This window comes from Phallusia mammillata, chromosome 7 (assembly GCF_965637545.1).
Source record: "Phallusia mammillata chromosome 7, kaPhaMamm4.hap1.1, whole genome shotgun sequence".
Classification (NCBI taxonomy): domain Eukaryota; kingdom Metazoa; phylum Chordata; class Ascidiacea; order Phlebobranchia; family Ascidiidae; genus Phallusia; species Phallusia mammillata.
Window position 1 is genome coordinate 20,017,047 of NC_137258.1, and position 15,032 is coordinate 20,032,078.

Here is a 15,032-nt window from a genome sequence, read left to right on the forward strand (position 1 = left end):
TCCTCCTGTTTAGCTAGCTTCTCTACAAGATAAGGAAACTCAACAGAAATGCTAAACAAAAGTTTTCAGTAGTGAGAAATACAATAAAAGATTCAGTTTAAACAGAAATTTTGTAAAACAAGTCTGAATTAGATTGAAGTGGTGCTCAGTAATGACACTCGAGAACCAGGGTTATAACACGGTCGAGAGTTCGTAAGTTTGCAACGCGCATCTTGAGTGCCATCTAGCGACCGTGCATTTACTAAAAAACTATCGATTTCAAACAGCGTATGTGAACGCTGATTTTTAAACACATCTTTAAACAAGTTTTACATTTTTCCTCTGAGCATTGATAATAGTTAGTTTTGAGCTGATGTGTCAAACTATACATGTCCTGGAGAGATACTATCGAAATCTGTTGACACATGCAACCCCAACAACACACGAAAAAACAGTTGTTTTCTGATACAAGCCAACAAGACAAATGATAATACAAAGTGCATGTAAACATTAGTTGGTTTTTTTCAGCAGTGTTTTCAACCTTTTTTGTGCCATGGAACACTTTAGGTTTCAAAATAATCAATTCAATTACATACAAATTATTACACAACAATTAATAAAGCAAATCATGATGGAACTTTTGGGACAGTGGATAATTACTTTCATTAAAGAGAAGTTTTTTAAGCCCATTTTGGTAAACCAGCGATTTCCGACTGGTGTATCACTGGTGTGCAGTAACAAAAAAATTCTGAAGTTTAGATCAACTTGCCAGTTTATGTTGATGATCTCTCGTCACCAGCTGCACTGATGAGACCTTATAGGTCGAAACAGTGTGCACTGTCTGCAGCTTATCATTTATTGGCTCTATATGCTTTTATGTTGATGATATCGAGGTAAAACATACAGATAAATTGTAATTTGCTAACCTGTCTTCTCAGATTCTTAATCTTGTTCAGATTAATTTCTTCTGCCTCCTGTAGTTTTTTTACTTCATCACCTAACTGGTTGATTTTCGTGTCTGCAACCTGGATTCACAATGCATTTTTACAATGTGGTACATCAAAGTTTTATCATGACCTTAGGAAAAAATTAACTCATAAAAGTAAAAATAAATTGCAATTTTCAGCATGAAATTAAAAAATGTGTTATAATTTAGGTAAATTACCAAAATTAGCCTATTTTCTGTCAATGAGCAAAAATTAACAAACGGTGTAGCTGCAGCCTATTAAGCTCTCATCCACCAATTGCGCCCTCCGCTTTTATGTGCTTCATAACATTTCACCATTCTGCAGCTGTTTCCGACTTGGTAATTGTTTTAGTGCAATTGTGTCACTATGCTTTCACCAAGCGAAACAAAATCAACTCAGACGCAATGTTTACCTGCATAAGATCTGCGATATAAGGATCATCAGGTTGTGCAGAAACATAAGTTGTGGATTCTGACTCTGGCAAAGTGGAATCTATCTGCATTCGCTGACGACGGAATGGTATTGTCCGTTTCTTGCCCCCTGAAACCAAAAATAATCACCAAAAAAATTAAACCAGAGGTTCTCAACTCATTTAAGGCCCTGGGCCATCAGTTCCTTTAAATGGGTAAAGTATAAAGATAAAGAAAGCATCCACAACAAGCATATTGGCTTGAAATATATTCCTTAAATAAAGAATTATGAGGAGCAGGTTTTTTTTAAGGTTTGGTTTGGGTGACCGCTAAGTAGTTTTAAGAGATTGCAAGTGTTTCATTTAAATTCCAAAAATAGCCATATTTAATTTTGGGAAACCGCTGGAGAAATTTGGGGGACCGTTTCAGCAGCTAACAATAAATGGCCAATGACTTGGATAAGCTTTTTGCATATTGAATTTTCAATAAATTTCCAGCTATTTCCAGATTATAAACAAATATAATTAACAGCATGTGAACTACCCAAAAGGTCCTCATAGACGGTGATGTTGAAGCAACACAGAAAAAATTTTTGTTCTTACACAGCTGTAAAAAAGGATAAGAGGAACAGATTTGGAAAAACAAACTTGCCTGGTGTTTGGATCACTGCTTGTAGATTCTTCTCTTGCAATTTTTGAATATTTTCAGTTTTAGTTGCACTCTCCCGTTCGACAGCCTTTACTTTATGAATGTATTGGGAATTGAGGAATCTAAGATCCGCATTTTCATGTTCAAGTTTCCGAATCGCACCTTTTAGTTCTGTGATGCCAAACAAAAAGAAAACAGTTATATATGTATTTGAAAGAGCTTGTTACTCAGGTGGCCTATTCTTTATCGCAAATATAGTGTCACATTTATATGCCAAATAAGTTATATGTAACCAACAAGAGGTAAACAATGTAGATGTCTTAATAAACCCAGCATATAGTTGCTCTTTAGTGAGAATTCGATGCACAATAGTTATTGGCTGTTGTAACTTTTTCGCACTGGTACAAGGTGTCAACTAATAATAATATTGTTGTTGTTATTGCATTTAATTCTCGGTAGGATGAACAGTATCTAATTGCCTGATTATTATGCCAATTAGTAACTGGTGGTAATACTTATTACTATGCATAAAGTATACACATATTTTGTGGTTTATTATTCATACTTTTGCAAGTGGCATCAAGTTCTTCTTTGGTTTTGACTAAATCTAAATGGAGAGAATTGTTTTCTTGCACAAGACGAGCATTGTCCACCCTGTAAGGTTCAATGGCATCTTCAAGAAGTTGGTCAGAATCAACATTGGTTGTTTTAGGTTTTCTTGAACCAAGTTTTGCCTTTTTTAAACTGTCTGTTGTGTGCAGAAGATCGCTGAATAGTCTTTCCACCTTAAAAACAAATAAAAAGTATAAATATCTAAAATTGTTTTGCATTGTCCAACACTATTTCTAGGTTTACGCTTAAATGTAATAACATTAGATGCTTCATGCCTTATGTAAAAGAGAGATTAAAAAATGTAAATTGTATTCCTGTTTTAGAACCCAACTTAGAACTTACCAATGGAAGGGATTCAATGCCGAGAGGTTGTCGATAGCCAAGTTGATCCAGTCGTTTTCTGAGAGCTACATACTTTTTCTCAGTAGCAGAACTCATTGTGTTCTGCCCGAAACCCAAACTACTAACCACCAAAGTGTCTCTTTAACTATTAAAACATTTGATTCAAAACAAATACAACTTTTAGCTTTACTGACAAATTGAAAACAGGATTAAAGAGCATGCACTTTCATAAATAACGTGCAGATTATTCTGCCCGAACTTTTCTACTGCAGGATTGCTTGACAAAGGTTTTATTGCAGATTGCATAGATATCTAATACCCTATCTTATCTACCCTTGCACCTTTAAAGTAACAACATGGCTTTATCCCACTCACCTGCAAATAGCTTACACGCATACAAAAACAGATAAAAGTAGAGCACCTAATATTTTTCATAATCTAGCAAAATTATATTCACAAATTAAAAGTTCCCGCCAGCAGAGCGGGTAGAGATTTTCTTCCTTGCTATTTGACCTGCTGATCCCGTTGGTGTGCAGTAAAGCGTGACATATTGTTACATATATTTTGGGGTAACTTTTATCAAATTGACTTGATGTCATAAATCGGCAGTTTATTTTAGGTTAAGAGTATAGTCGCTAAAAATTATTTGTAGTACGTACCCATTGACTAGATTGCGATGCTTATTTATGATTAACATACTTTAGGGCAGTGGTAGAGTCATATTTTTCAGCCGGTTCTGTTACAAAAAGTCCATGACAGTAACCAGTAATGCTAACTGGTTCGCTGATCTCATAAAATTTCGTAAGACGGTTCTATAGAACCGGTGCGAACCGGCTAAATCTCGGACGGTTTCACTAAATACCATCGTTATGACGTATTATCTAGCATGTTGTGAGATGTTATCAACTCAAAGAGTCCCATTTTTGACAAAATAGCATTACTATGGCAAAGACAAAAGCGCAGTTTTGTTCCTTAATAAGTTAGATTAGACTATTAAACAGAAAGTTTCACAGGATCCGTTTCTTCTCACAAAATATTGTGAGGTTTCCAGACGCAACAAATAGCTTTTATTTCACCAAATAGCCTTTAATTCGTGCTGATAAGTTGTTTACATGAATGTAGGTAGCAAAAACTGCACAGACAACAGTTAAAACGTAAATCTTTGAACTTATGTATCCTAGGTTAGGCTACAAGATCCTAAAATTCCGGGCGTTATGAGTGTTTTTACAAATTATTTCCGGACACAGATTTTACGCAAATGTTCCGGACATATCCTAGAAACTCCGGACGTCTGGTGACCCTACAATACTTGAAAGTTTACGCAAAAAGTTAAACTTTTAAGTTTAATTCACTTGTGTTTTTTTAATATTTTTACAAAAAGTTTAAGCATAAAAGCGGTGGTACTAACCATGGCATGTGAACGCATGTGACTGCACTTGATAGCATGTGACCGCATGTGACTGCATGTGCCCGTTTGTGACCACACGTTCAGTAAAACGACCCGATATAAGACCGTACGATGTGTTGAAACTGTTGAAACAGGACGATATGAGACTCTATGGGTCACATATCGTCTCATGAGCTCTCATATCGTCCCCGGCCGTACCATACGGTCTCATAAGATATTTAGTACCATCCTGAAAAAGTATAACGGTCGCCGATTATATTTACCAGCGTTGATAAAAGATAGATAAAGTTATCTCACACCACAAATATACCTTCATGTTATTTTTGAAGCGCTTGTATGTGTTTTAGACTCTAAAACTAAAATTTAGAGAACGTTTGGCAAGAATAAAAAAGTTACAGAGGTTTTGGGTACTGTATTTTTAGCCACGGCTAAAGTTTTTACGATTCTGCGGCTTACAATCGGAACCAGCCTACATTTTTATTTCTTATCTATAGTTACTTTTGCACCGCTGCTATTTGATATATTTCGCGATCAAAATTTATTTTCTTGTTGGCTTAATTTACATGTCAGCATATACGCTGTGATTGGTACAATCATTTGCGGGACAAACACTCGACAAACAGTTGGGCTATGTAGCTACATAAAGAAGTTTAATTAAACAATAGTACCTAACATCACAAAATGTGGCTGACAATCGACCGAGGCTTACGTTTCTTGACACCTTAACATGTGGCTTAGGCTACAATCGAGTAAATACGGTACGTCTTAAATAATCCAAAATACCTTGAAAAGTATCAATCGACACGCAACGCAAAACTGAACCAAAGTTTGTTTTGCAGAGACGAGTAAAACTACAATCCGTGAAGCTGTATTGTGTTGAAGCTAACGTGTTAAAGATAGCAGGCAGTCGCAGGAGCGGAAAGGATTTGCTTTACTGAGGTACCGTTGCCATGGCTCTAAGAGAAAAAAAGTGGCAAAAACGTCTTCTCGGAAATACCCGCAGTCTTCAAACAGACAGTTACTCTGTTCTTGTTACGAAACAATATCCCTTTTTCTCATCAGCCATTTAGGGTGCCGATTGCTGGCAATAGTGGTTAAGAGGGTGTAGTACTAGTAAATTATTTTAAAGTAATGGATAAAGTTTGTCGACGATTTAGTGTGAGAAGGCGATGGCAGATTTTGGTTTGTATTCTGTTTTCCTCTTTGTTTGTTTACTGGATCAATATGCAGTTGGATAACATAAAAAGGTAAGCATTTGTTTTTTTCTGTAAAGTTTGTTCACTAAAATGTCTGGTAGGCTAAAAGGTCACATAAACAAGTCATAATTTTGTGCGCACTTTTAGTAAACCATTATTTCAGTTATTGCAAAGTTTAATGATAAACTTTTTGATAGATTCCACGACAACAAGGTAGGCATTGAGAATTATGATTTGAAGTATTCCAATATCAACGACAAACAACCTTTGCGAAGTAAGTGTAGGCTATATGCACTGTCAATATCTAAAACCGTTAACACTATGAGCACCCATTGACGATTTGGCGTTTACCTAAGCGCTCAGTTTGTTTGATTTAACAAAACACAATGGTCACTGACATTTGTTTTCGGCACTGTATGCTTTGCAAGAAGCACGTATGTCAAAAATTTCATGTTGCTATTACTAGCGCCAGTATAAACGTGTTTTCGTACAACTTGCATATTTTTCAGGACCACAACGCCCCTGTGTTCCGCTTCAGTACACAACTCGGGCTAAGACATTGAACGCTGCTCGCTTAGGTGGCAAATATATGTTGGACATGGAAGAACGAAGGCCGCTTGCAAAGTTTGTGGTAGAGCCATGGGGAGTACTAGATGCTAAAATATTCTTCAAGAGTTGCCGAATGTCACCAGGTACAGTTAAGAAACACCCGCATATAAATTGAAACACTACACATGCTGATAATAAAACATCATTCCCAGCATGTACCTGTAAATATGATTAAATTATTATTACACTTCAACACTTCTTTTCCGAAATTTCTTTCCCGAATTTGTTCCATTAGGAAATTTTGTTAAACACGTCGTGAAACCTCAGGAATTTTAACCAAGGTTAGGGCCCATTGCTGTCAAAAGGGTTGCTGTATCAATTACAACAATGTTTTGCGTACGTTGCATGAATGCGCATAGAAGTGTTCGTGGATAAGCTTTAATGTTTTAAATAGCATTGGCAAACAATTGCGGGTTAAATATGTGTACACCAAAAAAGCAATGGAAATTTACCTATTAAGGCTTCATAACAGGCATCTTTAACAAGAGGTTGGCATTAACTTTTTTATGCGGTCTAAATTTCAGCTGATGTACCTTCGCTGATGGTGCATCTTGTGAAAAGCGGGCTGGCGAACAAGGATCGTCGAAATGCAATTCGGAATACATGGGGCGCGATTAAAGCTTATGGAAAATTTCGCTTCGGAATTGTATTCATACTGGGTCTTTCGCGGGATAAACTCAAAAACGATGAAATTTTGCGAGAAAATGACCAGTTCGGCGACATTTTGCTGCTGAATCAGTTGGACAGTGCAGGGTAATTATGTTGGAATTGTAGCTGTACAGAATTTGTATGTGTCAAAAATGGGGTTGTGTGTTAGTTTGCGATCAACAGTACATTGTGGTTGTGCTGTAACTTGGCCTATATACGAATACGTGCCTCAAGCTTAAGTTGTACCATCTAAGGTACCTGAAGGTATATAGGCCCGGAAGGTAATAAGGCCCACTACTCATATTTTTTGGTATACATGTAAAAATGTTTCCGTTTCGATATAATTTTTAGATTTATTCAAACTTACAATGATTTGGAAAGTTTTGGACCTGTAAGTTCTGTGTATTAGTTTCTACGACCAATCCAAATTCAAAAGTGTTTTTTTACAGCTTTTTATTATTTAAAAAAAAAAATTTGTTACAAAAATAAAAAGGTTTTGTTGTCGAAATGAAATCTTATTAGGATATATCAGAAAGGGGTCATTTTAGCTCAATTGGAGCGTTATCCAATCTGAAAAAAAGAATTACCTCAAATGAATTTTATTAGGATTTCGTTTGTCAGCCATTGCTGGCAATAAGGCCCAACAAATTTTTGTCATTTTCGATAGTGTTTTTTATAGCAAAGGCGACTGGTATGCAAAAAATTGCTTATTTGCTTTATTAGAGAGATGAAAGTTCCAATAATAAGTATTTTTTTAAGTTTTTGGAATGTGATCTTTCATTTCGCTTTATTGGTGATCAACTGTCAAGTGGTTGTTTATTCGTTGTTGTTAGTACCTTCAGATTAACAGTTATATGTCTTAAAGTTAATAACGTTGCTTGGTTAAACTTGATTTGGACCGACGCAAAGCATAAAGTAGTCTGATTGATTTCTCGACCTTTAAAAAATACATAAAAATGTTGGGCCTAATTAACAGCATAGGTATGTATTAAGGCCCAAGTTTTTATTTTTTTTAAACTGTCATCATACAAAAACTAATCTTGCAAACGCCTTCAAAGTCTGATGGATGATTACAATTGACCGCTACAACCACCATGCCAAATTTGGGCGGAAACTATTGAATGTTTTTTTAGTTATGCGCAATAGTTTTTTAAGGGGCCTTGTTACCTGCAGGTACCTTACGTCTAGGTACAATACATCAAAATTTGTTTGGGACAAAAAACTTGTAAAAGTGGAGGATGGGGTAAAGGGTTAAGGTCTGTTTGAAACCCCAAAAAACTATCTTTTTTACAGACCTAGAAATTTTGCTATTAAGACAACGCTGCAAGTAGAAAGCAGTAGGTAGGTACTGGTGTTTAAACCCAACTTAGATCTCATTTACGTGTGAGCGAATCCTGCGGTCAGCCGTCAATAATACAGACTTGCGAAGACATGTTAACCGCACTCGGGGCTTAAACGGATAAAAGTGCCACACTGCATGCAGGCATTCTCATGCCTCAAGTTAACGCTGCTTGGTCTTAATTCTGGTCATCAGACATACCAATTAACATTTTCTGGATAACAAAATATTTTCTATTATCAGATTGGTTCCTGAGAAGGTCGTAGCCGGAATGCAATGGGCCACAATGACATTGAATGCAAATGCGATATACACGAGTGTAGACGACGACATGCTGGTGCACGTTCCTAACCTTGTCGCTCACATAAAGACCTACGACAAACCCACTGCACCCAAAGACTCAATCCCTTGTTACGGAGACCTTCCTATCATATGCACGTACAGTTATCAGGACAAAGATGTACCGAGCCGAAGACAGGAGAGTAAATGGTACATGCCGAGGGAATGGTATCCAAACGATACGTGGCCTTGTTATTGTCGAGGAGGCATGTATGTGGTGCCTGTGCGGTTGGTAAGTCAGCTGTTTGAAGTATCTCGGCGTACGGAAAGCTTATACTTGGACGATGTATGGGTGACCGGCTTTATGCGCAGAAAACTGGGAAGAGGCGACGTCAACATAATGGTACGTCTTAATATGAAATTAAATTTGCAATTTTAAAACGTAAAACTGTCCTAAACCTGCCGGTTAGATCTCAGGGGGAAAATATAGCCTACTACATGCTTTGTGGTAAATATAAGTAAGCATACGTTTTGGTATCCTTTGAAATAATGAAAAAAAGGGTTTTACTGGCTTGGTACATAAGTCCAGATGATATAACTTAGCAAATCATCGACCAAAAGAAATATTGAAGGCACCATTGTCAATGTATGGTAGTGTAATTGTGGGTATTTGCTAAAGATTAATGGTTCAGAAAGAACGTACCTTCAACAACAAATCACTTTGAATAGGCAGACTTAACGATTTGCATGTCTTTCCTTTGCAGCCTGCCCCCCACTCTGAGCGCAACGACTTTCAACTTATACACGACCAAAAAGACCCTGAAGACGTTATAGTGAGGCATATGTGGGGAAATATTGCCGAAAAACCTGTCAACGTTACGGATTTGATATACGATAGGTATAAAGTGTGGGATGTTGACATTAGTCCGAACGGAACTTGTGTTGTATACAAGCATTAGATGTTATATCTAATGGCCACGCGGACAAGCTCTTGGAAACAGCATGTGCTGGCGAACGCTTTTTGCATAAAGAATTGCGAAAAACTTTTTTGTGGCAGTTGATCAGAAGTTTGCATTATTAGTTCATTGTTTCAACTGTGTGAAAAAGTGTTTTATGCGTATTATGTTTTACAACAATAAAAATGCAAGTCAATAGTTGTGTATACATTTCTTTCTTCAACGTTTCTGCTGCCCACAAAGTTTCGATGCGGTACTCGCTGCATTTTCTGGGCATGTATTTGTATACTGGACCTGTGCACTGGCCTGGGTTATTTGGTCAGTTAAGGTAGGCTTGGTTTGTCCATCACCATAAACTATACTATAGTTTGGTTCCAAGAAACGACGTAGTTGCTTGTCTCCACTGCTTAAGTGCATAGCAATGTTAAAAACACAACATGTAAGGCCGCCGTTGCATGATTGTTTTTATTCCCCTTAAACAGATAAATCCAGGTTGATACTGTAAGACAAGAAGGATTTTCAATCTTATAACAGTTTTACAGTTAAAAACATTTGTTTGTTGTCTGAAAAAGTCCAGCAACAGTATTTAATAGCACTAAGGATTTAAAGCAACAAACGACACACACTTCTGCAAAAAATTCCGGATTTTCTGGAATGCAATCTACTGCACATAAGGTCATTGAACCAAAGCACAAACAACATTCCCAACATTTTTCACACCACAAAATGTATTGCAACAGGTCTAAATTCTTGAGGTCCCGTAAGCATCAGGAACTGTGATGGTAAGGTTTCCATTCCCACGGACTCTCCATAGATACCCTGAGTTGGGTATTACATTCCAATGTAAAGACAAAGTGACCTTTCTACCCCTGTATGTACATTTTGGGTTATTTTTTATAAAGGTAAAAATACTGTGCTGTATTTAAATTCATGTTTCAACTTCTAAACTTTTGAATGTTTAACATATATAGCACAGGTGTTCAAAATTTGCTATATACTAGAAAGGTGGCTTTCCTATATATTTAAAAATTGGGCTTACCTTAAATCTGAACCATCATCAAAAAAGTAATACTTGGTATTCATTTTGTTAATATTAAGATTTGCATCTTGACCTCTCATAATGATTTTGTCCCACAGTACAACTTGGTTAACCTTGTTCTTAGTGGTTTCATATTCAGCAAGAAGGTAGAGAAACAACTGCTTGCAATTCCAATTAAATACTGGGGTCATGTCTTAATTTGTTATGGTCAAGGACAAACTTTTTCCCTGATTCAAAAAGCACTGAATATACTCAACCAAAGGGGTATAACCCACATAAAATACATTTTTTGCTTCATGGGCATTGAGCAACCATGAGGACTTACAATTCACTAGAAAAATACCTCGTATAGGAAAGAGATACAAAATTATGCACCATAAAAATTGGTAATTCTTGGTTTGACAATAGGTAGTATTAAACATTTGACTATTCATTTTTGATGTTAATATTTGTTCTTTGTTAATGTTTAGTGCAATTTTGGGGCTTTGAGACAGGATATTGATATGTATACACATATGACATCGGCACCAATAGCTTTGTCTGTTGCTGGTATTTAAAATAAACATCGATTTCAATAAGGTACTGATTTACTTCAGTTTGACTAAAATTCTGAACCTAGAACATTCTAATATTTTACCTATGTATATTTTTTTCTAATATTTTAGAAATCTACCTATGTATATTTTTTACTTTTTACCCAAACATAAAAACCCAAGAGCGTCAAATTTGAAACAAGGTTTAAATGTCAGCACAATTCACAAAAAAAGGATACTAGCTTTTAAACTGAATTGAAGATGTCCCAAGTCATGCTTTTGGCCAACATAAAACTCTTCCATGTTCTTACTGCAAACAAAAAAACAGTTTAAACCTCATTTGAAAAAAAACTAAGAGTACAACAAAAGTAACTTACACTATTATCCGATTGATGTCAATGCTCACATCCTCCCGGTTGTCATTGAAATGTGTTGTTAGAAAGCAGGCGAATGTAACACCGGCAGTGACACTCAGACTAAATGCAAACATAGCATTTAATCGAGACAAGAAAGTATTCATTTTTAGGCACTTTAGTTTCTGTTATGCATGGAATTTACACCCTGAAACAAATAGAATATTTGAATGGAAACAGCATTAAGTGTGAAAGTAAAAGTTAGGAACACAATATAACCAGTGGTGTCTATACATTAACAATAAACCATGTTAGTCATAGATAGAAGATACAAATGTAATATATTACCCCCAACTTATATATAAGGTATACCTCAAAACAGATATCGATAAATGTTGAAAATATGTCAACAATCCAGTAAATGCACATAATTATGAAACAAAATTGTCAGCAAGGACTAAAATGAATAGCAGTATATTTAAATCTAAATATACCATGAGACGAAATTTAAGTAACCAAAGCTGTGTCCTGTGGCCAATAAGACAATATTATTTGTACATTAATCACAAAATCAAATATCAATCCGCTAACCACTCTGCATAGAAAATCACCACCGCACTTTTCATGCGTTTTACAGTAAACTTTTACTACAGTCAGATTCGGAATTTAAACGCCACACCAGCACTGCTTCGCCGCATTGGATAATTTCGTTTTCAGGAGAAAATGAGATAAGGGCCGGGATCAAGTCACGTGATACGACAGCACGAAAAATGTCATTTGGAAGTTTGCCCTCACCTGTCAACGCCACTGATTTGACTGAAACCTGAGTAAACACCCCCATATGATCACGGTCAGTGGTAGGATTCGGTCGGTTCGCAGCGGCTCTATAGAACCGTATCACGAAATTTTACGAGATCAGCCAACCGGTTTGCATTACTGGTTACTCTCAATGGACTTTTTGTAACAGAACCGGCTGAAAAATATGACTTTTGTGATAGAACCAGCTAGAAAAAAATTTAATCCCGCCACTGGTCACAATGTCTCTAGTTTTAATCCCGTTTTGATCAGTTACTATTCCCTGAACCAGAAATTGAAGGAGCATTGCTCTAAACCAGTAGAACAAGAATCTCATTGGAAAACCTTAATTGTCTCACCAGTTCCCTTAAAGATGATGTAAAATGATCGTGCGGACTGGCAACATGATGTAGGGCTGCAAGCTTTGCGACATCGGACTCTTTGCGAGCATAACGCGTTTAGCAGGCATTGCCCGCCCAACGAAGATAATGGATAAAGTAAAACAAATCAATCATCCAACAAGCTCGTCTGTTGTGTATTGTACGACTACTACACACGTAAACGCGGATAGCCTTAACCCGGCGAATGGTTCCGGTTTAATTAACAATTTCAGCGCTGAACTAAAATTAATTAGGCTTTTCTGAACGTAACAGCGGCATCTTCACAATATAATACATTACGCATATTTATTGTCACGACGGCTTTACGATCCAGCACAACGAATTGAATATTGCACCATTCACATGTTTCTTAAACGTTGCATAACGTGAACTTTTGGACCATTACGATATCATTATTTACATGTTGGGCAGTACCAGGTTAGGATGAAAAACTTTAGGTTTAAAGACACGCCATATATTGAAGCAATGTGCAAATGCAAATGCACAACATAATACTGAAATGTACACAATGCGTTTATACAATAACAAACTCTTAGAAAGAAAGAGTTTCCTGACCCAATGCTTTTAATATCACACCCATTGGAGTTGTCTTTAAACCAATAGCTTCTGCTTTGTTCTGTACTTTGTTTCTGAAGTTTCTCATTCGAAATGTGGCATGTAACAGTACCACTGCAATAAAATGTAGGTTGAAGTAAACAACAAAATATAAACCAAAAAATACTTACATAGCACTGGAAGAGCAATGCTCAACAGAAACACCATGATTGATCCAAGAGTATACATAACCAAACTGCATGAAAGAATCACTCCGAAAACAACCAAATTTGGATGGTCTCTTTTAAACACTCCCACATTGTGTCTGAAAAAAGGGAAAAATAAATGACTTACAGCTCACTTGTGTGCATAAAATACAAACTGTGGCAATATGATGTAATTTTAGGAAATCTTTACTACACCTGTTTTCAGAAACATATATGAAAACCAGTGAACTTCCAAGGACCAAAACTGCCCCAATTAGAGTTTCCAGAGGTTGAAAATAACTGAAGTACAAAAAAATAAAGTATAGCTATAAGTTTGTTATAATATTACACATAATGTAATGTAGTAATATTAAAAAATAAAGTATAGTTATAAGTTTGTTAATAATATTACACATAATGTAATGTTTATGAAAACATATACCAAACAGTCACCACTTGTCTAAGCAAACCAGAAAACTTACAAGCACAAAAACAACAAACTTACAGCACACAACAAAATGCTGCAAAGGCAACACATAGGTAATTTGTTTGGTAGTATAGAAGGTTTTGCAATATCCTGTTGTTCATTCTTTCTTTGTCCTGGTAATTGGGTGGAGCAAACCTGGCACTTGCAAACAAGAAGTCATCAATATTTCTGAAAGGAGCCAACTGCAGCTCATTGGAAGTCATTTTGTTCTTTTTAGAATAAACTGTATGAAAACACCTGTAATCCCAGTCATAAATTTAGCAATAAACCAATGGCAAGATTACATTTAAACAAACATTGGGAGACAGAACTATGTAAAAGTTGTGCTGATTTAATTCAACTCTTTGAAAAAAATTGTGCTGATTCAAGTATTCTAGTATGTACAGCCTGCAGTTATTATATACAGTGTACTTGTTGACCAGATTGGAAAGAATGGCCTTTTTTTGGATTTCCCCTTGTAATCCTTTAGGCTTTTTACGTGTAATCCGCGCAAAAAATGTTGTCCGCGCAACTTCGTAGGTAACTATAATAAACTTTCTTTAAAATTATATATTTTCGTTGCACAATGAAGTTCTATGTCGTCACAAGCCTTATTTCGCGAACAATCCACGTAAATCAGTCAAGCACATCGAAACCTACCGTTTGTCACGCTTGAAATAACATTTCTATTTCGCTAACGTAGTCGTTAAAAGTACATTTATCTGTATTTTTAGGACGTAGTTTGACTATTAAAGTGACTGTCGGCTGGGCAAGTTACGTAAAATAATGTTTTCTGCATGACAAATAATTAAAAACAGTTAAGAGCAGTTTGGCAATCATAAACTATCCCCACAAAACAAATTAGCAAAATGTTTGAATCGTTATGAAAATGAAAAATTGTAGAATCTAGCAGAACAACTGCGTGCGCAATAGAGCAAAACTGAAGACTCGTCGTGTTTATTACTTGATTAGTTGTTCTTTTTGTCGGCTGGATAGTCTTGCAGGCGTTACATACAAATTGCGTTTATCGTTACATCCACCTGTCAATCAAAAGTCTATCAATCCGCGCAGAAAATGTGATTCCGCGCAAAAATCCGCGCAGTTTTTTTGACGAAAAAAATATCCTCCGCGCAAAAATAAAATTTTCCAATCTGGCTTGTTGACATACAGTACATTTGAATAAACATTAAACAGTATAGCCCAAACACTTTAACATTGATATTACTTATCCAAACCACACAAACACTGAGACTCGTGACAAGAAAAAGGCAAATTTTGGCACTATTGTTTGACAAGCAAATCGTGCGAGAA

The 15,032-nt window shown here is 36.2% G+C and overlaps 4 protein-coding genes across 6 annotated transcripts in view; 1 reads left to right on the forward strand and 3 right to left on the reverse strand.

The window, feature by feature from the left end:
• Positions 1 to 3,149, reverse strand: part of LOC145237097 (centrosomal protein of 135 kDa-like) — a 32,599-nt gene extending 29,450 nt beyond the window's left edge. For 2 of the 3 annotated variants that reach the window (XM_080099838.1, XM_080099836.1), the window contains exons 1-5: positions 2,960 to 3,149; positions 2,571 to 2,790; positions 2,009 to 2,176; positions 1,360 to 1,487; positions 906 to 1,004 (exon numbers count right to left, since the gene is read on the reverse strand). In XM_080099838.1, the coding sequence (XP_079955964.1) occupies positions 906 to 1,004; positions 1,360 to 1,487; positions 2,009 to 2,176; positions 2,571 to 2,790; positions 2,960 to 3,055 (711 nt within the window). In that variant the 5' untranslated portion in view covers positions 3,056 to 3,149. The remainder of the gene's footprint in view (positions 1 to 905; positions 1,005 to 1,359; positions 1,488 to 2,008; positions 2,177 to 2,570; positions 2,791 to 2,959) is intronic. The other variant, XM_080099839.1, reaches the window with a different exon arrangement.
• Positions 3,150 to 6,702: 3,553 nt separating this feature from the next.
• LOC145239069 (beta-1,3-galactosyltransferase 1-like) lies at positions 6,703 to 9,397 on the forward strand. Its single transcript, XM_080102355.1, has 3 exons — positions 6,703 to 6,925; positions 8,403 to 8,841; positions 9,203 to 9,397. Exons 1-3 carry the CDS (start codon positions 6,714 to 6,716, stop codon positions 9,395 to 9,397), a joined length of 846 nt encoding a protein of 281 aa, XP_079958481.1. The 5' UTR covers positions 6,703 to 6,713.
• A 437-nt stretch (positions 9,398 to 9,834) lies between these two features.
• Positions 9,835 to 11,527, reverse strand: LOC145238302 (signal peptidase complex subunit 3-like). Its single transcript, XM_080101431.1, has 4 exons — positions 11,344 to 11,527; positions 11,206 to 11,276; positions 10,434 to 10,626; positions 9,835 to 10,263 (listed from the first exon to the last, which is right to left on the reverse strand). The coding sequence occupies exons 1-4, from the start codon at positions 11,484 to 11,486 to the stop codon at positions 10,137 to 10,139; spliced, it is 534 nt and encodes a 177-aa protein (XP_079957557.1). The 5' UTR covers positions 11,487 to 11,527; the 3' UTR covers positions 9,835 to 10,136.
• A 1,259-nt stretch (positions 11,528 to 12,786) lies between these two features.
• LOC145238301 (PRA1 family protein 3-like) lies at positions 12,787 to 14,147 on the reverse strand. The gene is made up of 4 exons (XM_080101430.1): positions 13,761 to 14,147; positions 13,472 to 13,555; positions 13,241 to 13,374; positions 12,787 to 13,184 (listed from the first exon to the last, which is right to left on the reverse strand). Exons 1-4 carry the CDS (start codon positions 13,943 to 13,945, stop codon positions 13,048 to 13,050), a joined length of 540 nt encoding a protein of 179 aa, XP_079957556.1. The 5' UTR covers positions 13,946 to 14,147; the 3' UTR covers positions 12,787 to 13,047.
• Positions 14,148 to 15,032: the final 885 nt, after the last annotated feature.